Source organism: Odontesthes bonariensis, chromosome 8 (genome assembly GCF_027942865.1).
Source record: "Odontesthes bonariensis isolate fOdoBon6 chromosome 8, fOdoBon6.hap1, whole genome shotgun sequence".
Classification (NCBI taxonomy): domain Eukaryota; kingdom Metazoa; phylum Chordata; class Actinopteri; order Atheriniformes; family Atherinopsidae; genus Odontesthes; species Odontesthes bonariensis.
The window spans coordinates 20,085,118-20,112,840 of record NC_134513.1 but is presented as its reverse complement, the minus strand read 5'-3'; the positions used below and the strand labels follow the sequence as shown (position 1 = coordinate 20,112,840).

General features: G+C 42.5%; 1 protein-coding gene across 2 annotated transcripts in view; it reads left to right on the top strand.

Moving 5' to 3' along the window:
* Positions 1-22,512, top strand: part of ipo8 (importin 8) — a 37,246-nt gene extending 14,734 nt beyond the window's left edge. The window contains exons 14-25 of one of the 2 annotated variants that reach the window (XM_075472047.1): positions 1,771-1,936; positions 2,890-3,050; positions 3,302-3,427; positions 3,566-3,632; positions 5,281-5,406; positions 9,557-9,654; positions 9,746-9,841; positions 13,033-13,253; positions 15,254-15,459; positions 16,113-16,334; positions 18,389-18,518; positions 21,585-22,512. In XM_075472047.1, coding sequence (XP_075328162.1) covers positions 1,771-1,936; positions 2,890-3,050; positions 3,302-3,427; positions 3,566-3,632; positions 5,281-5,406; positions 9,557-9,654; positions 9,746-9,841; positions 13,033-13,253; positions 15,254-15,459; positions 16,113-16,334; positions 18,389-18,518; position 21,585 — 1,620 coding nt within the window. In that variant the 3' untranslated portion in view covers positions 21,586-22,512. Of the gene's footprint in view, positions 1-1,770; positions 1,937-2,889; positions 3,051-3,301; positions 3,428-3,565; positions 3,642-5,280; positions 5,407-9,556; positions 9,655-9,745; positions 9,842-13,032; positions 13,254-15,253; positions 15,460-16,112; positions 16,335-18,388; positions 18,519-21,584 lie in introns of both variants that reach the window. The other variant, XM_075472046.1, reaches the window with a different exon arrangement.
* The last annotated feature ends 5,211 nt before the right edge of the window (positions 22,513-27,723 follow it).

Sequence of the window (27,723 nt, the reverse complement as noted above, 5' to 3'; positions counted from 1 at the left end):
AAGCAGGTTCATGTCATTGGTTCCATCCAGGCTTCCTTCAGTCTGATCCTCTTTCACCTGAAAGCCTGTGATCTTTTTAATCCCTGACCACCGCACATCTCTCGTGCTGTTATGCTGGGGCATGCTTGCTAGCTTTTTTTCTTTACACCTTTTCCTCTTAACTCCCAGGTCACTGGCGATCCAATACTTTGCGGTGATGTAGAAATGCCGCATACTGCAGAGAGAATCATCACCGTGCTTGTTCAATGAAGTTGTTTGAAAGTCTTGCACACAGTGCTAATGCTCAGCTGTTATGATCTCTCCTACACTTATCCTATACTCCAGTGATACTCACTATTTTTTTCACAAGAGCCACATTGGCAGAGCAAAATCAAGGGAAGAGCCACTTTTTACGACAACATACTAAAGTCCCCTTTTGCAAATATGCATTTCTACATATAAAACATCCCACAAAAAAAGAAACAACACAGCCAATACATTTTCAATTAAGACCATATATACCTTAATACTGGGCTGAGCGGAAGCTGGCATGCATGTCCTTGACTTTCTTCATGTTGTATTTGTAGTTTGTTGTTGTAATCATAGTGAGACATTCAGGATGAGCATGGTTTTTGCCCTTTTTTTTTTAATTAAAAACAGATCCATTGTGCCTGCATCTCGCAGTACACCCGACGTTTGCCTGCTCGTCCCCTCTCTGGCGTCTTCATGCTGCTTTTCGTTTGGTTTTTGTGCTGGTTTTTGCCCTTTTTTAATTAAAAACCGATCCATTGTGCCAGCATCTCGCGCTGGCTAAAGGAGCTAGCGTGCACTGCGGTCAAGTGTTACGGTGGTTTAAGCGGGCTGCGTTGCCAGGTTTAACAGAGCCCCCTTTAGGAAACACCATTAAGCCTTAATTAATACTTAATAAAAATACTTAAAGGTAGGGTAGGAGATCCTGGATTTTGAGTCCAGCGAAGCTGCATTTTGAAACTACACAGGTAAAAAGTCCCAACCCTTTTCTTCACTTTCTTCCCGAAGGCACGCCTCTAGAGTACATGAACGCGCACGAGCACTAAGGTGCATGAGCGCTGTTCTGACAGCAAGCATCGATCGTTGCCGTATTTAGTATTTAGTAAATGATAACTATACGTTTAATAATGCTAGGTGCTAGCCAAGCTGGCTCTAGTTTAGCTTCCTGCCAAGCTTCTGGACGTGTAATTCGTTCACGGAGCAGGGTACGCGCACAGGTGGAGGGAGGGGGAGGGAGGAGCAGATTGCAGTTTGATAGACGGCATCAGAATCCAATCATTGTGAACGGTCCGTTCACAATGATTGGATACTGTTTTTCCTAGATTGTACGTTCTAGAGGCCACTAAAACTTTTCATATTTGTGTCAAAACTTTAAATTAATTGGTTGCAATGGGGGTGTGAAGAGTATTTCAAGCAATATGTAAAAAAATGTTCCAGAAAAAGATCCCCTACCCCGCCTTTAATACTACAAAAACTACTTAATACTGTGCGGTATTCACTGTATATTATTTGAAAAAATGTATTGTTGTTGTTACCATATTGTTATAAGCTACTATGCGAGTGCGAGCCACCAATTAAAGCTTAAGGAGCCGCATGTGGCTCACGAGCCACGCAATGAGTGTCTCTGCTACACTCCAATATGATCTCTTTTGCATACTCGCTGACGGGAAGCAGATGACAGTTGTTGTGGTGGTGGTTTCAAAGATCTCGGAGCAATGTGGGAGAATTGTACAAACATGCTTGTCTGCTGTGTTCTGGCAGTCCTGCTGGGTGCTGCACTGCTTCAGCCCGCTGCGTTTCCATCATGAGGTTATGCTGCGGAATGCCGTGGAGTTGGTCAAACAGGATCTGATAGACGACAAAGAGATGCCTGTGAAAGTGGAAGCCGCCATTGCTCTGCAGACACTGGTCAGCAACCAGGAGCAAGGTATGTTTGAAGGAGGTTTTTCTGTTATTGGGGAATTTGGCGACGATTAGTGCGTGTGGAAATTGATATTTACAGTACAGAAAAGAAATGGAATAGAAAAATACTTTATTCATCCCCCAATGGGGGGAAATTCAAATTAGTCAAGTAGCTCAAAAAAATTATTAATATTTACAGTGATTGTATATTAACAACAACAATATAAAAGCAATTCTAATAAAAATACTATTACTAACTAATAATAATAATATATCAAATAAAAAGTTTAAAAGTTTTTGAGACACTTTGTGTACAAGTCAAAGTGGAAATGATAATCCCTCACTCCATTACATTTAGAATGTTAAAGTGCAAACAGGACGTTGTTGGGTTTGCTTTCCTGTTCCAAAAATGAATCGTCCTTTAACTGTCTTCATTCTAATTAGATTCATTGATTTAATCTAATTATCTCCATGAAGTTTGGGGAGCGAAACAAAAAAGTTCATCCTGTTATGTAATTCATTTTAATCTTATTTTTGACATTCAGTAAAAAACGCAACTACCCCTTTTAAAGAGAGATGGACGATTCCTTAGATGTTGTGCATCACATTAACATGTCATTACAATCACGAATCGAACAAAATTTCATTTTTTCCATCAATTTGTTTTATAATTTTTTTTTTTTTTTTTTTAGTGGTTGTGGCCACTAATACCTCCAGTTCCAAGCTGACGTTAGCAAATTTATTTTCATCAAACGACAGCCGGGCTTTAATGCTGTAATGTTCCAGTTTTACCACCTGTACTCAATTAGCTGCTGTTGAATCACACAATGAATTATACTGAGTTGCTTCTGCACAGCCACGGTTCAAATATCCGTTATGACCTTTTTCAGCAGCCTCAAATGAGATGCTTACATTGACTGTCAAGTAAGAAGCAGCACCGCTCTTACACTATGTGCCCTGTTCTGTGTGTGTGTGTAGCCAAGCTGTACATCAAGCCGTACATTCGTCCAGTGATGCAGGAGCTGCTGCACGTTGTCAAAGAGACGGAGAACGATGACCTGACCAACGTCATTCAGAAGATGATTTGCGAGTACAATCAGGAGATGGCCACTATTGCCGTGGACATGACGCATAACTTGGTAAGAAACACACACTTTAGAAAATAAATAAATAGCTCGTTTATTACAGTTTCCAAGGTGGAAAGGACTCAAACGTATTCATCACACAGTGCCAGAGGACACACAAATGCTGTGTGTATATTGGGCTCACCCCTGTCAGCATATGTGTTTGTTCACATTGATGGCAGGGCTACGTGTTCAAGGTGGAAGTCCAGGAAAAGTTTGACTTAGTTTTGATAGATGGACACACAACTGCGTCTGTTTTTCACCAGGCAGAGATCTTCACACGGGTCCTTCAGAGTGAAGAGTACGAGGAGAATGAGGACAAGACTGTCATGGCTCTCGGCATCCTCAGTACCATAGACACCATCCTTACTGTCATGGAAGACCACAAGGAGGTGTCTTACGCACGCATACACACACATACACACACATACACACACATGCAGACCTTCCCATCTTCTTGATGGAAATTAGTTTTTTTTTTTGTTTTTTTTTATATTTGCTGTCTCTGAACTTTGCTTCTTATGTCTTAGATCACTCAGCAGCTGGAGGGGATCTGTTTGCAGGTGATCGGCCTGGTCTTGCAGAAGCCCATCATAGGTATGGCAGGTGTGTGTTTGCTGGGAACGTACCGTGTTTTAAAGCTCATACACACCATTCACATTCCACTGGTTGGACAGGAATTGTTCGGCTGTCCCTTTGTCTGAAAAACTAAGTTAGAGCACGGAATCAGTAAGTGCACACCTCTCTCTAGGTCGTCCTCAGACGAGCCTTCCATCGTTGCTTCCAGTCTTCCCGATTCTCCATACATCTTTTCAGTTCGCTGGTACTCTGGACTCCTGCGTCCTTCTTGAGTATGTCCACATATGTTAGTGTGGGACGTCCTCTTAACCGGCACCCACGTGATGGTTCCCACAGCACCAGTTTGCTGGCTGGCAGTACCGGGCCACGAAAAGTCACACAGTCGAATAATTAGCGAGACCACCTTTAGTTTTAAGTAGGGCTGGGCAAGTTAACTCGTTATTATTGCGTTAACTTGTTCATTATTTAACGCCGATAAATATTTTTATCGCGCATTAACGCAGGTTTTATTTTTTATTTTATTATTGTAAAGGTCTGTTGCTCACAGGCTTTTATTTTGTAAAAGTCTGTTGCTGTCTGCTGTGGAACCGGAAAAGAAAGTAATCGGCGGATCCACCAAACATGGAGAAGGGTACGGAACTTTTACTCGGCCATTTTCATTTTAAAGTTCTTCCAGACGGCCGAGTCGACAGGACCAAAGTCATCTGTAAACTCTGCCAATATGCCGCCCATTGATTGGATGCGAGACTCAGGTTCTTTTCACAGATGTTTATTAACGCCACATCAACGCCGTAGAACTAAATGTTCAAGTAAACAAAGTAAAAGACAACATTAGTTGTTGTAATCATTAAAGAAATAGCATTCTTAGCATTGTCGCTGGTACCAATAAATAATCAAAGTAATACTGCCCACTTTAGCCGCTTCTCAACCAACGGCAGAGTCATTCCCCAGAGGCAATCTTCACGGTCAAAACTAGGATTCTTTAACTTCCACTTCTCCTATGCATCACATTCACACAGTTACAGCAAACACCACGAAGCATGGAGAAATAAAATAAAAATAAACTAGCAGGCAACATCATCGTTACAGGTGCTCCTCGGTCTCTGTATGAAGCTCACGGAGCTAACAGGCGCTACTTCCTGTTTTACTTGTTTCAACATAAAATCACGTATTTCAAAATAAATTTTAAATAAAACTACTGCATTTACAGCAAAGTTGAATTGTCTTCTCAGCGTAGTAGTTCCAGTCTAAAATATCACTTAAAGGCAAAACACACAACTGATGGCAGCAAGTCATTCAAGGAAACAGACAGTGGAGCGAGGCTTCTACATAAAAACTACAGAAAGATGCTGATGTTAAAAGTGTGTTTGCACAACAAATGTTATGGCACTTTCATGCATATGGCAGCACATTTAAAATAAAACTAAATGCTAAAAGCTATACACTACTTTTGAATTCATTTTTGGATTTTACGTACAAATGCGATTAATCGTGATTAATCAGGGAAATCATGTGATTCATTAGATTAAAATTTTTAATTGTTGCCCAGCCCTAGTTTTTAGCTTTAAGTGTCATTGTCGTGTTGGAATATGACTGTACCATCAGGAAAGAAGAAAAACTCTATTGATGGAAGTGTGTTTGTGTGTGTTTTTGATGGCCAATCCAGAATTCTACGAGGAGATTCTGTCACTGGCATTTGGCCTCACCTGTCAGACCATCTCCCCCCAGATGTGGCAGCTGCTGGGTGTCCTCTACGAGGTCTTCCAGCACGACTGCTTTGACTACTTTACAGGTAAACTGCCACTCCAACTTTCCAACAGTACACAGCAACTCCGCTTGCATCTTCATCAATTCTGTGTGTGTATGTGTGTGTGTGTGTGTTTGTCTTCACAAATTGTTTTTGATACTAAACGTAGATTATCACTTTTCTAAAAACGGGAGGTATCACCCACCCCTACCAGCAACTCGTTGATGATCTTAGCCATCAGTATCAATAATAAGCTGAAAGTAACATAATGGGGGGAAAAAAGCTTTCGCACATGAATACATGTTGTGTATATGAAATTGCCTTTATATCAGTTGGAAAATCAATAGATTGATGAATAGATTGTGTTGTTGACCTCTTTTGTTTCCTCATTCTTATCTTTTATAGAGCAGTTTAAAGGGTAGTTCTGCTTTCATATTCTTTTCTCCAGTGTTTAGTGTTGGGAGAACAAGCCTGGTACGTCTATGGGAAGAGTTGACTGAATGGTTCTAAATATTTATGAGGGAATCTTCAGTTTGATTGTGCCACCTGTGTGGGGAAGGGGACAGGGCCGTAACCAGGATTTTTCAAATACCGAGGTCAAATATTGCGATAAATCTTATTTGACAAAAAAAACATCCTAATATGGTGACTTTTTAAAATACAGTTTGTAAATGTGAATAAACAGAGGTAAATCACAAGCCCATCAAGGAGGTGAATATGTAGGTGAACAAGTTTATTATAACAATGTGATCACAAAAGTAGAGTATTTGAGTGAGTGAGTGAGTGAGACTCAGTTCTTCCCCTTTCTTCCTCTACTGACTCTCTCTCTTCAACTCCCTCATTCTCATCCTCTCCTGTGTCATCTGTTTTAAAATGTCATCATCACCATTAATATTATTGTTATTATTAATATTACATTATTATTATTATTACTATTGTCACCATCATCACCATGCATGTGCATGACCCACTAAAAGGTCAAATGAATGAGTTGGGTTATTGGTCTAACCGATGTGCAAAATTTTAGACACCATTTGCAATAAAATCCAAATGGTTCATTAGGAAAAATGCAATCATTTTACCTAAGTAACTGGTTGAAGCCACCCACTAAATTAACATCGTAGAATGTGCCAAACAGACCACAAGATGTTGGCTGTATTTTAGATGTATAGTCTCAATTCAATCCATTCACTCAACACAGAGAAGACAGAGGTATCATGCTGGGCCTGACAACTGGCTAAATGCTGGTAAAACTTGGCTTCATAATGCACCATGAGCAGCACAACTAACCTCAAGATTGTGTCATATGAGAGAGTACACGGGGTATTTCATTCTGTTATTTTGCCCCGTGTGTATCATCAATTGTTTTAAATAAAAGAAAAATATAAGTTTCTGACCCAGTTTCTATTAGTCTGCTTTATCTACATGTAGGAAGCCATATAGCACTGAACAACACTGTAGCTAGTGAGGCTGAATGACCATTAGCCACAAAAGCTGTCAAGCCCTGATTAAAAAAAAAAAAAAAAAAAAGGTTAGCTTAACAGCCCAAGCCGTGTCACGATTCCCAATAATTTCATTACAAGTCGCTACTTTTTTTTTGGAAAATCGAATTGAGACAGAGATTTGTGTGCAGTGTGTTTGTGCCGACTGGAAAACGAAATCCTAACCAAGGGGCTTTGTGACTGTTGCTTGAAATGCTGAGGACAATGATCTAGCATCCTCCTATTCCTAGCCGCGCTTTAACGCATATGAACATTATGAACTGTCACTCATTCTCACTGGCGATTGGCGAAATGAACTCACCTCCTTCTCTCTCTCTTTTCCCCTGGCCAGTTGGCCTTCCAAAGCTGAGTTTAGTTTGTAGATTTCTTCATCTTGCTTCCATAGCCGACTTTCGCGTCGAAGCTGTGTAATATGATAAACATGTTTCCAATGGCAGGTGGCGTTAAAAAAAAAAAAAAAAAAAAGTCGGGTGGCGTTTTTCCACTCGGTTTTAAAATATAACGTGATAATAAAGGGATTATGTGGACTTTATTTTCAGAAAAACAAATGAGAATGCATGCTGATCTTTCCACCAATCAAAGTCAGAACAATTTTCATCTTATATTAATTTGACATTTCTCTGAATAAAAAAAATAAATAAATTTAAAAAAAAAACACCGGTGAAAATACTGAGGTCATGACCTGTGCGTCCTCAATGCTGGTTACGGCACTGGAAGGGGAGTCATCTATCTATCTACCCAAGCTGTTGTTTACTTCAGCAGCAGAGTGGTAGATAAATGGGATCAGGTTTTTCGTCTCGGGTTGTAACCGTTAAATACTTAAAATCCTCCCCAGGGAGTGTTGAAGAGCGCCGGCTTGTTGAAGAGAGTATTCTTCATTTTAATTAGATTTTCCAAACCTGAAAAACAATCCAGTCGGACAGGCATTATCATCAGTAGGCCTGTCACAGTTATTACACAACTGCTTAATGGCAATTATTTCTAAAAACCATTTGTTTTTGACACAAACAGTTGAACTAAACAAGCAAAAATGTCATATATTGATATTTCCTTCATGTTTTTCCCCAGTTTGAAGGTTGACCGGTGCTTTCCGTTTCCCTTTCATTGCGCATCTGTCTTCTGCTGTGGCTTGATGGCAGCTGAATGCCATCAAATTATTATCCAAAGATGTTCAAATTGGCTAAATAAACATATAGTTGCAGAGTCCAACATCACAGCTGATTTTAGCAAGAGGAAAATGGAGGACCCGATATCTTGAAGGAGAAGGAGATTTGTTGGATTTTTGTACAGATCCCACTTCTCCTTTAAAAGGATAGTTTGCCTCTTTTGACATGAAGCTGTATGGCATCCCATATTAGCAATATCATTCATGAACATTGACTTACCCCCTGCTGCGTCCTGTGAGCTGAGTTCCAGCTGAGTTTTGGTGTTGATGAAGGTAGTCCGGCTAGTTGGCTGGGGCCACAAAAATAAAGCGTTTTGCTTCTCAAAACAATACACTGGAAAAAATGCCCCTCCAAAAATAAGTAAATAAAACAACAAATAAAAGACGTTTTTTCTTGAAATAAGCAAAAAAATCTGCCAATGGAACTAGTGAAAATCGGCTTGTCAAGATTTCTTGAAATAAGATGTGATATTTAGGACTTTTGAGATAAAAAAATTTAAAAACCTCTTCAAATGAAAAAAAAGGCTTGTTTCATGTGAAATATGACTTAAAACCATTTGTTTTCAAGACTTTTTCACTTAACAAGATATCCAAGATGTATTGTATTAAAACAAGTCCCTATATCTGGCTGAAATGATACTTGTTAGGCAGTTGTGTCTTTATATCAAGTGTAATGAGATACTCAATGAGAAAAATATACTTGGTAAGATTTAGATTTTTTCCAGTGTATGCGTTCAAAAGAGTAATACATTTGCATCACAAAATCGTTCATCCAGAAAACGTCAGACCTCACAATCGCTTGGCGCTATTTTCTTTCCCTTCATATCAATGCGTTCAGCCACCTAGCGATAGCCGCACCTGTTACGGTGTTTACTGCTCGGTCTGCACTTCGGTCTGCACGGTTTACACAGCCCGCAGTGATACGAAGGGAAAGAGAAAATAGCGCCAAGCGATTGTGAGGTCTGACTTTTTCTGGATGATCGATTTTGTGATGCAAATGTATTACTCTTTTGAACACATATTGTTTTGAGAAGCAAAACGCTTTATTTTTGCAACCCCAGCCAACTAGCCGGAATACCTTCGTCAACACCAAAACTCAGCTGGAACTCAGCTCACAGGACGCAGCGGGGGGTAAGTCAATGTTCATAAATGATATTGCTAATATGGGATGTCATACAGCTTCATGTCTAAAGAGGCGAACTATCCCTTTAAGAGTTGTGTATGTATTCGCATTGTATTCAACACCGCAAATTAAAGATGCCTCTGATAACCCTGGCGCAGGCTCTAAAATGACATCATCACACGGTAGATCAAATAATTTAGAGTTTTCTACTCAAATGCCTTCTCAGCATTCCAACAGTAGAGGACTGCCTCTACTATGTTTACAGGATACCAAGTAATTGGTTAATGGCAACCTTTTTATCCTGACTGAATCATAGACCGCATTCGTTTTTTCTCCACAAATGCTGAAGTTGGTGTTTTGAAACGATGCAGGTGAGGCTGACGAATGGTTGTGCTTGTGTTGCAGACATGATGCCTCTTTTGCACAACTACGTTACTGTGGATACAGACATGCTTCTGTCCAACCCGAAGCACCTGGAGGTCATCTACAGCATGTGCAAAAAGGTCAGGCTGTGTTCAGTTGGAAAAAAACCTTTTCCCAGCAAGCTTCTGTGTCATGATGGTTAAACGGCTTCTTGACTGTCACCCGTTGCAGGTGCTGACTGTAGACGCAGGTGAGGACGCAGAGTGTCACGCTGCTAAACTCTTGGAAGTGATCATCCTGCAGTGCAGAGGCAGAGGTATCGACCAGGTCAGAAGCGGCTTCTCTTTGTTTTTTGGGTAGTCCACTTATCATAAAGCTGACATGCATTTCTAAACTCCTACAGTCTGGAAAACCTGAGCATCTAACGTCTTCATGTGGGTTCATTTCAAAGGGGGTACACGTCATGCTATTGTACTTTTCTGTCATTTAAAGTTAATCCAGTCTAGGGTTGCATGGGGGCAGGAGCCTGTGGCTCACGAATCAGGAATCGTCATTGATCAGAGACTTGAGGTGTATTTACCAGCACTTAGATAAGCGAGAATGTGTGTGAAGTAAGACACCGTGGGTAGTGATGTGGCGTTTGAAGCGAGGCCTCGGAGCATGTGTCGAGCAAAAAGGGGCGAGCCAGATGAAGCGTTGGTTCGAGGCTTGTATCGTTTCCATAAAAATCACGTGACTGATGACAAACGAGGCCTCGGATTCAGTGTACAGGTCACTGACTCATTTTGAGCGTCACTGTCGCATAAAAAGGGTTTGAACCTTGCGGCACTTCGAGGGTTTTGAGTTGGCGTTTGGTATTGGTGAGAAGTAGAGTGTGCGTTGGTTGTATCAGAGTTAGTGGTTAAGTTCAGTTATTATATCAGTCATATCATCTATTATTATTATTATACTGCATTAGAATATATCGTAATTAGGTTAGAATAGTGTTAGAATAGTTATATAGGATATGAACCCTCGTTTTTCGCGGGGGTTACGTTCCAAAAAGAACCTGTGATAGGCAAAATCCGTGAAGTAGTAACCTTTATTTTTTTTTTTTACAAATAACTACTGTAGGCCTACTGTAAAATAATAATTTTAATCATCAGTACGAACTGAAGGCTTCAAATTGCGGAGATCAGCATCGCCCCATCGCGACCCGAGTCATTGGATTAGAACGGGAGAAAATGAAAAATGATTATGAAAAAAAAAATACAAAGTAGGCTACAGTAGGACAAATAGTGACTCACGTGTATTTCACTGCTCTTCTGACTGAGCCGCTGCATCCTGACTCCGCTCTGTAGCGTTTTTTTCTTCTAAAGCCCGCGGTGCAGGTGTGTTTTTTCGAGAGAAGAACCTAGTTATCGGTAGTTGTTGTCGCTCTTTTTTCTTCTGGGCATATTAAACCGCGACGTTATTGACACACATTTTTTAAAATAAAAACCAATAACTTATATTTGTCTTGTTGCCCATACTGCTCGGTTGCAGTTTATTCCTGACTCCCGGTCCCATAAGCACTTTCATACTCCCAGTTCCATTAGCACTGTAGTCAGTGTGCATCATTGATATATTTCATTTGAGTGATCAACACCATAGCACTCAATAATACTTCCATATATGCAGTTTTCACACATTTATTTTCATTGAGACACAGTGACAACAATTGTTTATTTTTTATTGCAGGATGCTCTAACTCAGAGTTAATTTAGTTTGTCATATATTCCTTTTGCACAGCAGGTGTCACTAGAGAGACCGTTTCAATGAGGCTTCGGGTAATGAACCTTTTGGCTGAAAAGCCTCATTGGTTCACAAAGCCTCATTTTGCCATCACTAACCGTGGGTCAAGAGGTCGGAGAATAGAAAACTCAAATAACTGATCATAACTTGGGTGGACTAATAACTGAGACGGTGCAGAAAAAAACGGTGGTCCCGAATATTCACGGTGATGTAGTCAACTGCTGCAGTCTTAGGACTAGTTTTTTCCAGTTACGTCTCCTGGCCAAAGTTAAAATGTTTTTAAGTCGTCATGACCTTCAGAAAGCCACCCATGCCCCAATAAGTTCAAGGTTAGACTATTGCAATACACTTTATGTTGGCGTCTCCCAGTCTTCTCTCAGTCGCCTTCATCTTGTGCAAAACGCTGCTGCCCATCTTTTAACCAACACTAACAGACGTGTGCACATCACTCCTGTTCTTAACTCCCTCCTGCTCTTAACTCCCTCCATTGGCTTCCTGTCCTTTATTGAATTGATTTTAAACTTTTAATGTTTCTTTTTAAAGCTTTATCGAATAAATCATATTTATCTGAGCTCTTAACAGTCCACAATCCTGGTAGAGCTCTGAGGTCAACCAATCAATTTTTTGCTGGAAGTGCCCAGGTCAGAATACAAACACTGGGGTGACCGAGCCTTTTCCCAAAGCTGCCCCCCAGGCTCTGGAATAAGCTCCCCATTGAGCTGCATCTTACTTCTGACCTGGGCCTCTTCAAATCTAAGCTAAAAACCTACTTATTTAGGATTGCTTTCAATACCCAGTAGTATGACGACACTTTTATCTTATTTGATTTTGTTGTATTTTATCGCTTTCACTGTTCTTTTATTGTTTTTATTTGTTTTTACTATTCTTCTCTTTATTTATTACCTGCTGTAAAGCACTTTGGTACACCGTAAGGATTGTCTGTAAAGGGCTGTATAAATAAAGTACATTTACATTTAGGACACCACCGTGACTTTGAGCAAACCAGAGAGGAAAGTAGGCACCAATAGAGAGATCTTACTTATGAGGCCTCAGTCACATGCCCTGCTTTGGTGCAGAAAGGGGGTCGCCGATAGCGGAGTTCCGCTGCCTGGCCTCCCTCGAAACACGGATCTGGGGTAGTGTGTCACAGGAGGCAGTCGTCTCTCCCGTCATGCGATGCCTGCAATGTCAACTTGTGTCCCAGGTGGTGCGTCGCAACTAACCAAAATGGGTTCTCGCGAAGACCGTTTCAAAAGTTGAAGGGGTCGCTCGTTAGTTCGGCGAACCCCAGTGCGAATCTTCTGAGGTGGTCGGGTTCGTTCCACAATGATTTGTAATGAGGAATCCAAAGGAATACAGAAAGAAAGCACATTAACAAAAAGAGGACCTAAAATTTCCCCCACTCTTAGTGTTGTAACCCATGCTTACAGGACGATAATGTTTGGTACTTCCAACAAAATGATTATTCATTTTTACTAAATATTTTACAGGCTGTAACCACTAGATGGCAATGTTATATAGATATTGATGAGGGAAGGATCTTCTCGTGGAATGTAAATGTGTCATCAGCACTTAATTTGCACTGCTTTACCCCAGGTGACCGAGTGGTCCTGCCAGTGGGGCATTTGGAATGGGGACTCTGGCTTCACTCCTCTCTCTTGCGCCCCGCACACAGTCCTCTCTCCTATCGCCAAAGCCATGACTGATCGCTAACATGCAGTGCTATGTGTGTTTCCTACTTACAGTGTATCCCTCTGTTTGTGGAGGCAGTGCTGGAGCGTTTGATGCGGGGCGTGAAGTCCAGTGAGCTGAGAACCATGTGTCTGCAGGTGGCCATTGCTGCTCTGTACTACAATCCAGCCCTGCTCATCCACACCATGGACAATGTGCATTTCCCACACAACCCGCAGCCCATCACAGCTCACTTCATCAACCAGTGGATGAATGACACAGAGTTCTTCCTGGGGTGAGTGACTCACTGAGTTTCTGATGTGACTGTAAATGGGAATGGGGATATGCACAACACAAAGGCGTGTTTCTGTTTCATGAGGTAGGGAACCTGGCTGTGTTTTCCACTTGGAAGAAGCAGAACAATGGGCTTCATGCAAGAACCGTTCGTACGCACAGATTTGTTCTTAAATTGTGCGTACGAGTGATTTAAGAGAATTTGTGCATTCACCAATCTTTTCGTATTTTACGTTTTCTTTCAGGTAGGAACAGAATTCACGAGTGATCCAGACCTGTCGTAGGAGTTTCCTAAAGTAGTCCGCTGTTATTCTAATCAAGTTTGCTTGACTAATGGATTGTATATTTAATTATTTTGAAGCAAACATAAATAAATATATACATTTTACCCCATAATGATGCTGACATTGTTCTGTTTGACTTAAATTATGCACTAATTGAAGGTTAATTTGAATCGGTATAAAACAAGGTCAATGGGAAGTGTAACCAGCGGCTGTCTCGCTACTTTTGGATGCCTTAGCGCGTCAGGCTCTTGGAAGAGACCGTGTTTTAGACAGACGAATGGCTGACATCGCGATTTAGATTCCCGAGGACTGTGCTGCTGCAAATATGCAGCTTGCTAGAGCCACGACTACAGAGAGAAACACGCCGATCAAACCCAATTCCACCACACGTCCAGGTCCTCACCACCCTTGGATTGTTGGCCACTGGAGCCTTTCAGAGGGAGACTGGAGACAGATCGGGGGTGTCCCAGTCCTCTGTGAGTCGTGCGCTCCCCTTGGTCATCAAAACTCTCATCAGTTTATCACCCATGGTACATCAAATTCCCATACACTGTTGTCCAACAAGTACAAATTAAGAGGGACTTTCATGCCGTGGCTGGACTGCCAATCATAATTGGAGCACGAGACACATATACACATCAAATGGTGTCGTGGAGCGCACTGAGCTGAAGGCCAGGTGGGGATGTCTCCATACAGCGGGGGGCAAACTGTTCTATAGCCCAGAGAAGGCATGCCAGATTTGCGCAATATTGCCATGAACGAGGGTCTCCACCTGAACCAGCCCAGGCAGACCAGAAGGTGTGGTGCCAGAAGACCCCCCCTCATGGACCACCCCATCAAAGAGCCATCATGATGAGGCAACAACTGATTGCACGGCTTTAGTTGCAGTCATTGAGCGCCTGGCCATAGCGTCTTTTTAAAAAAAGCTCAAACGCTCAAACCATTTCTTTTTTATTTCGGTGACATGGTATTAACAGCACTCCTAACTGCTTCCCATTTATTCGCTTTAGCAGGTCCCGTAATTCCACTGCTGACTCTGCTAAAAATGACAGATTTTCCTTTTTGGATCTCTAAAAGCAGAACTTCAATCTAAGAGCTCGTAAAGTTGTTCTTTTTGCACCTTGATGCCGTTTTCATGACTCAACACTCAACACTTCCTGGCACAGGAGAGAGGAAGCACAGCTCCTAATTTGGTATAATTTTGGGCGTGGAGTATGCAAATTTACTATCCTCGTGCACTTAAATACGCACGGGTGGCATTCATCATTTATGCTGGTGGTTTACACACTTTTTCCCAAGTTAAGAGCTTTTGTTGAATCTGACGTGGCGTGTTCGTACGAGACCTTCGTACGAAAAAAGTAAGAGAAATTTAGAATAAAAATACGAAAATGTTCTTGCATGAGGCCCAATGTTACTTTTGGATGGCAGACAAAGCTCAGAGATATTATTGCTCATAACTTGCAAAGAGTGTCAAATAAATGTGCTGTACGTTATGAAGCTGATGCAAGGGAACACAGTTGTGTTGTCAGTTTGTGCATTCTGGTTTGTTTTGGCTACCTGGTGAAGCAGGTGGATGTACAGTAAAGTTATGTATTTTTAACGTTTGTTTGCACTTTCTCTTTGTAACCCCTTGTAGCCAGCACGCTTTTCCGTAAATGTAAAGTGATGGCCATTCTCAGTGTGTGTCCCGCCTTTCCTCCTCTGATAAACTGCCCAGACTCCATGACCGTAAGATGTGCATCATCGGGCTTAGTGTGCTGATGGAGCTGCCCAACCGGCCCGCGGCGCTCGAAAGAGTCGCCGGCCAGATCGTCCCCTCCGTCCTGCTCCTTTTCCTGGGTCTTAAACACCTCTATACCTCCCGTCTCATCAACAAACCGGGCCTTCTGGCCGGTGCAGGGGCTCAGGAAGAAGACCAGAACGGTGAGAAAAGCTCCGCAACACTGGAAAAAGGCTAAAGCAGAAGGCCTGAGGGAGATTCTCTTGTTTTCGCCGGACAGATCTTCCACTGTTCAAACCGTGATTCAACACTGAGCTAAATTTAGCTTCAAGATTTGACTTTTTCACCCCCGCCTGCTCTATTTTCCCACAGTCGACCATGGGCATTAGATCCCTAAATCTTGTCTTCTGCCCGTGGAATAGTTACAAAGGCTTTCTCAGGCTTTCTCCTGAGGCCTGATATTTAGACTGTACTCATTTCATTGCATGAAATGCTCCAGAATAAATGGAAAAGGTCACATTTTCACATGTTGTTCAGTCTTGTTGTATTCCAGCGGAAGACAATTTCAAAGATCAGGACATTTCTGTCAACTGTTGACTAAACGTTCTGCAGCTTCTGTTCTCTTCTCACCTTGACTATTTTAATTGTGTACGCTCGTGTATTAGTCAGGGCTCTGCTGTCTCCAGTTGATTCCAAACGCTGCAGTTGGAGTCATTACTGAGACAAAAAGGGCATGAACGCATCCCCGCTGTGCTCGCCTGTCTTCACCTGCTCCCTGTTACGGCTCATGTTGATTTTAAAATCTCACCCTGTGATGAAGTGCTACTCTGAAGGATGCGTTTTATTTTTTATTCAGAGGAGATTCCCAGCGACGAAGATGAGATGAGTGAGAGTTGCAACGCCATACATCAGCAGTCCGGCATGACGTCGGGCCAGGGAGGGGAGGATGAAGATGATGATGAGGACGACTACTGGGACGAAGATGGCTTTGAGGGAACGCCCCTGGAAGAGTACAACACGCCTCTGGACTATGACAATGGAGAGGACGAGTATCAGTTCTTCACCTCCGCTCTCCTCAGTGAGTCATGATTTGAGTTTTTTTTGTTGTTTTTTTTGTTACAAAAGAAGAAGCACTTAACTTCAGCGACCCTCCTTCTGTCACCTCCAGCCCTTCTTTCATTCCATGATGGTTTTATCACAGAAAAATAGGGCTGGGCGAGTTAACTCGTTAATTATTTACCGCCAATAAATATTTTATTGCGCGTTAACGCAGGTTTTATTTATTTATTTATTTAAAAAAAAATGTGCAAATTAAGAAAAAAGAAATTAGGGGGGCTTTTAATGGATAGGAAAGTTCAGAGAGACAGGAAGCAGGGGGCAGAGAGAGGGGGAACGACATGCAGCACAGGGCCGTCCGATGTGAGACTTCAACCGGGGCCAGCTGCAGCGAGGACTATGGCCTCTTGTACTTGGGGCGCCAAGCCACTACACCCCTGTTTTATTACTTATTTTATTTTGTAAAAGTCTATTGCTCACAGGCTTTTATTTTGTAAAAGTCTGTTGCTGTCTGCTGCGGAACCGGAAAAGAAAGTAATCGGCGGATTCACCAAACATGGAGAAGGGTACGGAACTTTTACTCGGCCATTTTCATTTTAAAGTTCTTCCAGACGGCGGAGTCGACAGAACCAAAGTCATCTGTAAACACAGCCAAGTTGAATTGTCTTCTCAGCGTAGTAGTTCCAGTCTAAAATACCACTTAAAGGCAAAACACACAATTGATACAAATGAAATCACGTGATTAATTAGATTAAAAATTTTAATCGTTGCCCAGCCCTACATAAAAACATAAAAGTTTACACGTGTGGGACCACTGATTGGTTTGCACATGTGCAGTAGAGTATTTTAGAGGTGTGACGTGTGCGGTTTTCATCTCGGTGGAAAAGGGCAGAGTGATGTTCACAGTCTGGAGCCTATGTGAGCCCCCAACATGTTCAAACAAAGAGGATTTAAAGATTGCAGTGTTTCACATTTGGTGCAGTATCAAAACGGCACAAAAGCCTCGGTAAGCGTGTGCGCCGTCCGCACACTTACTTTTCGCTCATCCATACAGAAAGTTTAAGAACTTTTTGAAGGTTTTCTGTGTCTTGTTATTGTTTCAGACTCATTGACAATGCTCCACATTGACAAACCAAAAATGAGTTAAAGAATTTTATTCAGTTCTTCAAAACATAGATATTTAGTTCGATATTTTGTGTGATTGGTGACTCCGAGCTCTGTCAGTGGTGCTTGTGATACTTCCAGGACTTGACTTGGACTCCACCTTTTTTCCGATCGAGTTCACTGGACATTATCAACCATTTAAGAGCAGATGCAACACAATATCTACCTTTCAAGCCCGATGCGAAGCTGCTTGTAATCATTGTAATCATTTACAAGACGCTCGAGCAGTGATTTCTTGCTAATAACTGATCGACATGAGGCCAAAGAGAAGCTGATTCGTTACCATAAAAGCCAAAGAAGTTTAAACTCTCATATGGTTTTATTCCACTTAACTTTTTCAGATATCTAAAGGTTTTAGTGGACATTACTACTAAAATTCTATATATAATTCTCTATAATTCTGTCAAGTTTTCAGAAAACCCTGAGGTTTTCCAGTAGCACCTAAAATCTAGTCATTTGCTCTAAAGTTAGTAGGCGGAATGTAATCAAGTTAACCTCTAACTTAAACTGTATATAAGAAACGGAAGTAAATCAACCAATGGCAACAGTCCAATCTACAGATTTAGACTCAACATGTGTCTAATACATCTTGTACAGACATAACTGGAACCTTAAAGAGGTAAACTTCTAAATAATTTACACTTGATGTGGCCTGCAGTTTTGATTGACCAGCACTGCAATGAGCAGCTTTGGTGGTACTTTAGACATAAAACACAGATTAGTTTGGCAGGAGGACCAATTGAAGTCATATTTATATCTGCATATTTGTCACCAAACTGGTGGTGATTGAAAAGTTGGGATGGCAGAATTTACTCTCGCTGATGAGCCATTCTTTAAGTGCAAACCTTGAGGGGAAAAAAAAACCTGAAGAAGCCTGTCCCTGTGATATATATGTGTGTGTGTGTGTGACAGGGATCCAGAATACTGATGCAGCATGGTACCAGTGTTTGACGGCTCCACTCAGCGATGACCAGAAAAAACAGCTGCAGGAGATCTACAGCATCTGTCAGCAAAGGCGGAGCACTGCTGCCAAGGGCCACTGGTGAGAGAGAGCCGATGAAGAGACGGTCAAACATGAACACGGAGAGGGAGGCCCTGATGGGAGTTTCAGGCAGAGGCAGAAAAAGAATGATTTTCACTTAGAGACTTCTCTGAATTGTTGCATTGGCCCAGAGGCTTGTTCTATCACAGTTTTCATAGTTTGAAGGCACTCACTCACTCACTCACTCACTCACTCACTCACTCACTCACTCACTCACTCACTCACTCACTCACTCACTCACACACGCACGCTTTGAGACTTCTAAAGCCTTGGGTCCCTTCTGGGCTTATGCCCCTTTTCCACCGCCGAGCTAGCCCTACTTTACTCGGTTCGATATAGCGCGACACTACACCACACGACATGGCACCAGTACCATTTCCTTTTCCACACAAACCTTGACCTGGAAGTGGGCGGAGTCGGCCCGTTCATTACTAACGTGACGTCGGTTTCAGGTGACTACAAAGTGTCACGCCGCGGTTAGTCAAAAGTTAACACAACGATGGAGTGTAATGTGTAATGCAGTTGACAGTTCATATTGTTTGGTTAAACCAATCTCTTTATTAAAAAAAGACAGTACAAAAGTAAACGGCAGGAGTTGTCTCAGATACAGGCGTCTGTGTTGGTGCCGGTGGAATGCAGATAGCAGCTGTTGCCTCAGCTGCAGATTGCGATGCCAGTGTCGGTTCTGAAGCCTGCGGGATTGGAGGATCTTCGCTGACCTCAGCAACCGAACACTCATCGGTTGCACAAACCGAGTCTTGAGTGGAAAAAAAATAAAAAGTGTGAACATACGAAACGCATACACGTAACCGCATAGGTGAGACACTGTGCTAGCCTTCCAAAACAGCGTTGTTTGCTAGCTCACTCAGAACAACTTACATGAGACACCTGTGTAACTTTTTACACAAGTTAAAGACTGAACATGCATTTGTTACGATATAAAACATGCATTTGTTAAGAACAACACTTACCATTTTCCATCGCCTCCAACAAAGACGTCGCCGTATCCACGCCACTCTCTCGGTTCGCTGGGCGGTGACCGTAAATGCCGTCCATTTGGTTGAACCACTTCCACGTCTTTCGGTTTGACCCACTCCGGCTGTTGTGGTCCTTTACCTGCCGGTAATCACTCTTCAGCTTCTTCAGTTTGTCTCGGCACTGCTGAGAATTCCGGTGATAGCCATGGCTAGCCATCAGCTTGGCTATCTCCTGGAACACCTTCTCATTTCGTGTTGCTCCGTCCAGTTCCTTCTGTGTGCGGTCCTCGGCCACCACACACAGAAAGGTCTGCACCTCGCTCATCGTCCATGGGTTGGCTTTCCTTCTCTGGTCTTCCATCTTCGCAATTCTGTTTATTCTCTGTTGCTCTCGCAGGTGTGTTTTCATACATGGCGGGTGATTATTTAAAGCTCCCCGAGCTTCGTCGCGTGTATAACGTAATTTCACCTGACCAATCAGTGTACAGCACTGATCACATGACGTTTTAGTATCGGCTTGTACCGACTAGACCCATCTCTGAAGCAGGTACTAGCTGGTGCTAAAAATCGTAACGGGTCCCACCTTCAACCCGCGATGGAAAAGCTCCCAATCACAGTAGAGTCGTACCGTGTAGAGCTGTGTTGGTACAAAAATGTTCGGTGGAAAAGGGGCATTAGTAGTGTTAGCTCGATTCTTTCATTGGAAGCTCAAGAACAAGCCGGAGGAATCTCAAGTTAAATAAAGTCTTAATTGGTGGTGACAAATGGAGTATATCAGCGCTGGACCCAGTATGACAGACCTCTCGCAGGAAAAATCCGTCAGACCGAGCCAATTTTAATTAACAGACGTTAAATTTATACTTTGATTTTTAATGATCAGAGGACATCTTAATTCAGACAACTTAATTTAGCATGACCAATGTGCAGAAATTTCACATATATAAACATATAAGAGGTTTTCTGCTCACCTTATGTTCGGGCGCCTCGAATTGTCTGAAAAAAGGGTCCCCCTCGATCACCTCCAGCAGTCCTGCCTCGGACAGTCTGAATCAGCCAATCCGGGTCACGGCACCAAATTGTTAGCTCGATTCTTTCATTGCAAGCTCAAGAACAAGCCGGAGGAATCTCAAGTTAAATAAAGTCTTTATTGGTGGTAACAAATGGAGTATATCAGCGCTGGACCCAGTATGACAGACACAGGAAAAATCCGTCAGACCGAGCCCCGATTTCCGGTAACATTTTGTATTTATATGCCTAGGTTGGACTCACACTCGACCGAGTATGATTGGACATGAGTAGGTTCAACATGCTTCGTCATATGCTCTGAATAAGCCAAATAATGTGTGTGTGAATCTTGCACCTGCTTTCCCAGGCTAATTGTTTTGTCTCCCTATTCCTGGATCACTTAAGGTCATGTATCGTGTCCATCGTGGAAAAGTACAGCATTTAGCAAAGCCAATTTTAACAGTAGCAAACATGTAGCAAACAAAGTGAGCAGAGAAGCCTGTGTTGTTTAGCCTGACTACGTCATACTCACGATTCTAGTCAGAATGTGAGTCTGATACTGCTCAATAGAGATTTGGGTATGGGCGTGTTTCAACCGAACCAGGAGAAAAAATGCCTCTTCGCTCAAGTGGATAGACCTACAACCAATCAGAGCAACGTAGTATGTGACGTAGATTAAGCGACACACACTTGTTGTAGGAAGGACGGCAAAAACATCTTTTCTATCGATAAAAGCCTTTATCGCGTTCCTCTGTTCGTCTTTCAAAATGAATGCAATGTGGAGATCCTGTAGAACAGACTCGATGCCAGTATCTACACGCCCTAGCTCTCCAGCGGCAGCCGTGTTCAGCTCTTTAGTGACGTAGTCGATAATGTCCCTGTTGATCATCTGTCCATCATCGTATAAAGCCCGCCCTGGCAATCTGATTGGTCCGACCAATTCTTGGTCGGGCATAATGATTTCCCAACTGAGCAGAGCCAGACCGAACTTCCCGACCAAAACTTTTATGGGCGGGGCTAAGTTCGGCTGGCACCCAGGCTATGTGTTGTTCAGGCTTGAGTTGAACTCTCCTTGTTATTTCAGAGGCTGAGGAGACACATGGACGGCGCAATCAAAGAAGTGGGAGCTGAGACGAGAGAAGCTGGTCTGACATGATCTGAACTGGATTTCGGTTCAGTCTACAATCTCAGCCCAGATCAGACCATTTCAGGTTTAAAGGATCTCATCAAATCCAGGGTATCATCAGGACTGGATGCAGTGGCTGGGGTGTGCTAAACTCACAGCAGCCGAGGTGCACTTTATAGGGTCCCTACTTTGATATTCATTTTACAAGGACAGGACCGCTGGCCTGTTTGTGTGTGTGTGTGTGTGTGTGTGTGTGTGTGTGTGTGTGTGTGTGTGTGTGTGTGTGTGTGTGTGTGTGTGTGTGTGTGTGTGTGTGTGTGTGTGTGTGTGTGTGTGTGTGTGTGTGCGCGTGTGCACATGTATGTGTGTGAGGATCCAGAGTTACAGTTGCATTATAATTATAAATGTTTCTGACCAGCAAAATTTGTTCAATTGTTTTGTACAGTGCAGTTCTATGGTCTGTCATTTCGTGTGTGCGCGCGTGTGTGTGCGCGCGTGTGTGTGCGCGCGCGCGTGTGTGTGTGTGTGTGTGTGTGTGTGTGTGTGTGTGTGTGTGCACGTGCGCTCGAGACCTCAGAATGTGTGCTTGTACTGTGAGCTCTTGTCTTCATATCTCTGTAGTTAGACACTCATTTCATGAAATGAGGGCCCGCGCTGAGCAAGAAGGGCCCCGTTCTGTCTGGGTGCCTTGTATAGAGACTGTAGGAGGACAAGTGGGACGGAGGTCAAAGGCCTCCAGCTGTGATGTCACACATTTCAAATGTAAAATGGGGGGCGGGAAAACGGGGGAAGCAGTTTTTGTCTTTGTGTTTCTCCCCTATGGGTTTTGTTTTTGTAACCTTTTCAGAACTAATTTAAGAAAATCATAAAAGTTCATGTAACAGCTTGCGGAGTTTGGCGTTTACTTACTGGCTTCACTTGTTTTGTGGGCATTTGGGAGTCGTGAACGTACATGCAAAACGGGTGAGTTGAAGAGCTGCGAGAAATAGGCCGTGTCTGTGAAAAAGTAATGGGAATACATGGCTGCCTCGAAAGGTGGGGAAAGTGTATTACAATTCTTTTTGACAGAATCATCATCTTCTGCAGCAAGGGGAAGGAAACTGTGGCTGCTTTGACACTAGAACAAAGTAAGTAAACTACTTTTGGCGTGTCAAAGATTTTTGGAAACTAAACACTATATTAATTAGGGCTGGGCAAGTTAACTCGTTATTATCACGTTAACGCATTCATTATTTAACTCCTTAACGCCTATTGTTGCATATATGCTACAAACCGTAGCCGGAGTAACCGTTGACTCCAAGTTGACCAGGATGCCTGTTGTCGCAAATTTGCAACATACAAAAAATTCTATTTATATTTTGTGCAAAAGTGAAATTAATAATCTCAGCATTATTTACCATCTACTTAAAGGCTAAAACACACACAAAACTTTTTTTTTTATATACAGCTATATAGGCGTTAAGGTGTCAATAAATATTTTATCACACATTAACGCTTGTTTTATGTATTTATTTATTTATTTTTTTTACAATTTAAAAAAAAAAAAAAAAAAAGTAAAAAAAATTTTTTTTAGGGCTTTTCTGCCTTTAATGGATAGGAAAGTTCAGAGAGACAGGAAGCAGGGGACCGAGAGAGGGGGAACGACACGCAGCACAGGGCTGTACAATGTGGGACTCGAACCGAGGCCAGCTGCAGCGAAGACTGTAGCCTCTGTACATGGGGCGCATGCTTTATTTTGGAAAAGTCTGTTGCTGTCTGCTGCGGAACCGGAAAAGAAAGTAATTGGCGGATCCACCAAACATGGAGAAGGGTACGGAGCTTTTACTCTGCCATTTTCATTTTAAAGTTCTTCCAGACGGCGGAGTCGACAGAACCAAAGTCATCTGTAAACACTGCCAAGTTGAATTGTCTTCTCAGCGTAGGAGTTCCAGTCTAAAATATCACTTAAAGGCAAAACACACAACTGATAGCAGCAAGTCATTCAAGGAAACAGACAGTGGAGCGAGGCTTCTACATAAAAACTACAGAAAGATGCTGATGTTAAAAGTGTGTTTGCACAACAAATGTAATGGCACTTTCATCCATATGGCAGCACATTTAAAATAAAACTAAATGCTAAAAGCTATACACTACTTTTGAATTCATTTTTGGATTTTGTGTACAAATGTGATTAATCGTGATTAATTAGATTAAAAATTTGAATCGTTGCCCAGCCCTAATATTAATGAAAATGATCAGTATTGTACAGTTAAAGAAATTAGACTACTTTTCTTTACAAATAAGTCTGTGGTCTTGTAAGAAGAGTGGCTACCGCTTCTTTCAGCCTCCAGACTGATGTGGACACGGTCTTTCTTCTACACGCCATTTCTCATCTCACGCACCTCTGGTATTAGTCCCTCCCCATCTCGATGTTAGCTGAGGAAGTGAGGAAAAGGTGTAAGAAAAGAGGGGTAAAGGTACCAAGAAGAGTGTCCCTCAAGAGGCAAATCTGTTGCAGCAGCACCTGGATTCCCCAAATACAGAAATGGAAAGCTATCCTAAAAGAATAAAGAAAAAAGCTGAATGCAAAGATTTGTATATCTCATAAACCAATTGTTTCATTAATCGATATATACGGTATAGATATATGGTAGTTACACCTTTGACGTGTGCAGAAATAATTGCAAAGTTTGCCCGCCCCAACTCAATGATCAGAAAATATAGTACTTCTGAAACGAGAATAAGACATTCCGTGAAATGCATTTACCACATGACCGAAACTCTCCAAGCGTTCAGTGAGCCAAAAGAACAAACTAAATGGCCCTTACAGCCTTTTCCCCTTAACTGCAGTGAATTGGGAGCCAATTTCTGTGTTGTTTTTCCTGTGGGTGCACAGGAGTCTGACCCCTACAATGTGTGTGAAAGGGGCAGGGGGCTGCAAAGCTGGGTACAGCTCTGAGGTGCTAGATGTCATTATTTTGGGTGGTAAAAAAATGAAAATATGTGAGTGTATTGCACAATATAATTGGGCAGTCCATCCAAGTAGAGAGTAAAAATGTTATGAGAAACCCTGCAGTTTTTCAATGTTTCCATTTTCATAAAACCCCCAGAAATCTGAACAAAGTGAAGCATTTTACACCAAAGTCAATGGCAACAAAACAATTACTCCTTTACAAATGATTAAAAACAAAAGACAGAAATGCAAGTTGGCTAACTTTAGACTCGTAAAACAATCACAAGACCAAAACAAAAAAAAATTGTTTGGCTTAAAGTGTATCAACCACCTCCAGACCAGGTTACTACCACCAGGCCGCTGCTACAAAGTATCCCACATCAGGAAAAACACTTACCATAGCTCATTTATTCCCACTGCCTTCAAAACCTAATAATCAACCCTCTAACTTCAACTTCAGACCATGTTTCTGGAGACGGCTAAATATACTAAGTCTAGTCGCTCACAGTGACTCTCAAAATCTCTAGAGAACACCAAGACGTCATCTAGGTAGATCGTTAGGATGTCGAACGCAAGATCTCCTGGCACTACGCCCATCAAATCTCTGGAAAGTACCAGGGACATAACAAAGCCCTAATAGCAATCCGTCAGTGGAGCCCAAAAAGGGTGGTGACAGCGTTTTGTTTTTTTCTTGGTCTTGCTGAGCCACCGCATGGTGGAAATAGCTCACAGTCAGGCCCACACAAGAGAAGAGTTTGGGCTGGCCTATGGCACCCAGAGACTCTTCAACCAGGGGTAAAGGGTAAGCAGTCTTTGTGTGTGACTGCATTCAATTTGCTGTCATCAAAGCAAGACCGCACTGATCCATCTTTAGTCATTACCATAACTGCAGGTGATGCCCAAGGACTGCGCCTCTCTTATGACAAACTCTCTTTTCAATGGACTTGTCATTTAAAGTCTTGGAAAACACGAGTTGGGACTCGCCAGTGCCTTTGTGAAAGAGGATGTGCATCACCTGTTGGTATGATATGGGTGACATTGGTGCAAAATCCATAATCATTATCATCTGTTGAGAACACTGTCCGGTGTGTCTCCAAGAGCTGATTGAGCCATTTGCATCTGAGCATCGCTGAGGCCATGGAGGTTTGCGCGGAATGGAACTGACAGGTGCACTGAGCAGTCTGACTAGGGCTTGTTACCTATGCCAGAGGGTGAAATTGCAGATCTCCCACAGCTTCTTCCAACAACATTCTTACTCTCAGTCTCAGCAGTACCACTGGGTGCTTCCCAGTGACTTTTACAAAGCCTATTTTCCCTTCAGGTCCATAGAACTGCTCCTGCCTCTTTAAGTGTGGCGAAGACACAGAGTAGGTTTCCCATGGGATGTTTTTGGCGCTCCATATCTTCCCGTGTGCTCAAAGCGCCTCCAATTAGTTTTCGAGTGGTGTAACGTTTCCCAGCAATATCAAAGACCACCTGGTCTGCATGTCTTCTTCCATCAGTTCCACAGTCGGCGGGGATTTTGTGTCTTACCTCGGGCCGGAAAGCTCAATTAGCTGCTCCCATTGGTAAACTGCTCTCGCGTTGGCATGGCTACTCATCATAACAGATGTTGAAAAGTGTTAGAAAAATGAAGAGAATTCACCTAAGCATCTCAGCTTCCAAACCGGCGCAGAAAAAAAAAAAATCCATTTTTTTGCTTGTATGAATCAGTATGAATCACAATCAAATACAAAATACACATGTTTGGAGCTACTGCAACTAACAGCCAGCTTGAGCATTCTAATATGCGACCGTATATTATTTCAAATGGTATAATATCTGCTGCTCACAAAACTGACCTTCGAAAACGTGATGGTAGTATCATATTATTTCTTACATTTCTGCCCAGATGGCTGAGTGACAGCTTATCAAGATCAAGTTTTCTTCCCATACCTAACCTGTGTCCCCTGTGGGTTCAAAGTGTTGGGGCAGTTACGGTCGTATTGTTTGGATAGGACAGCCACATCACAGATGGGAGCTGTTAACCCAGTAAGTGGAGCCAAGACACTTTTGAGAAAAGGGTTGATGGTTGGCATTTAAAAAAAAGAAAAGAAAAAAGCCTCATTAAATGCCAACACCCTGACAGGATTATTATGTCTTTCAATGTCAAGCTGTTATAAAAAAAAAAGAACGTCTGACCTCACATTTAATCTTAATGTCTGCGTGTGCTGCAACAGCAGCTGGTGCAGAGTTCAGTAGGCTTCTTGCCACAGCGCAGCAAGAGTAAAAATGAACTGGTCATGCCCATCAGGGGCTGTATTCATGAAAACTTTGAGAATTTTCTCAGGGAACTTCAGTCTTTGCAGATTAATCTCAGAGCAACTCTTTGGATTGGTTGTTTGAGGTTTGAGAGGGATCAGACCCTCAAGCAGAGACTGACTCAAAGCAAGTAGTTTAAGAAGAGTTTATTCACAAGACTCAGGTAAGCATTTCCCCGAGTAGCTAAGTAATCATTTCAGAAGAAGCAAAGTCAACTGATTCGCAAGTAGGCAGAGAAGCAAATTAAAATGAAGTTTTTACAGTAAAGATGGCAGTTAAAATGTTAAGTATAAAGTTTATTCAAACAAGAACTCTTGAGATTCTTAAGATCTGATTTGTGAGAAGGTGCAGCCTTTCTATGGGTTACATGAAGGCCACATCTGAGCAAGCTGATGCCAGTGCTTCCTCTGACAGGCGGGCTGCTCTGCGGTGACTGAGTGGCTGCAGCTTCTCAGGCTCCACTGAGTGATGAACACGCGCTGTGTGTGTGTGGGGGGGGGGGGGGGTCAGGTCGGGGTCTGCAATCATGAGCTGGGCGCTCGTGCCGTCTCCACCGGCCGGCATGCATTGGTGATGATTTTGTTGTAAAAACCCAAAAGAGGCAACGTTTGGCTGCGCATGCGTGAGGAGGAGGGTTCTCGGTGATGATGACGCATTCAGGCAGGCTGGTTTCTCCCACTGTAGCTTCATTTGTTCTGGTCCAACTGCTCGTCTCCACACAGAGAGCATGACTTATCGAAGCTGACCCTACTTCTAAATGAAAAGTAACGCAAAAAGTAATGTTTTTTTTCTTCCGGTCAGCTCGGTCAGTCTTTTACAACGCTTACTACTTCCTGTCTATCAGCTAACTTTTATCTCATAATT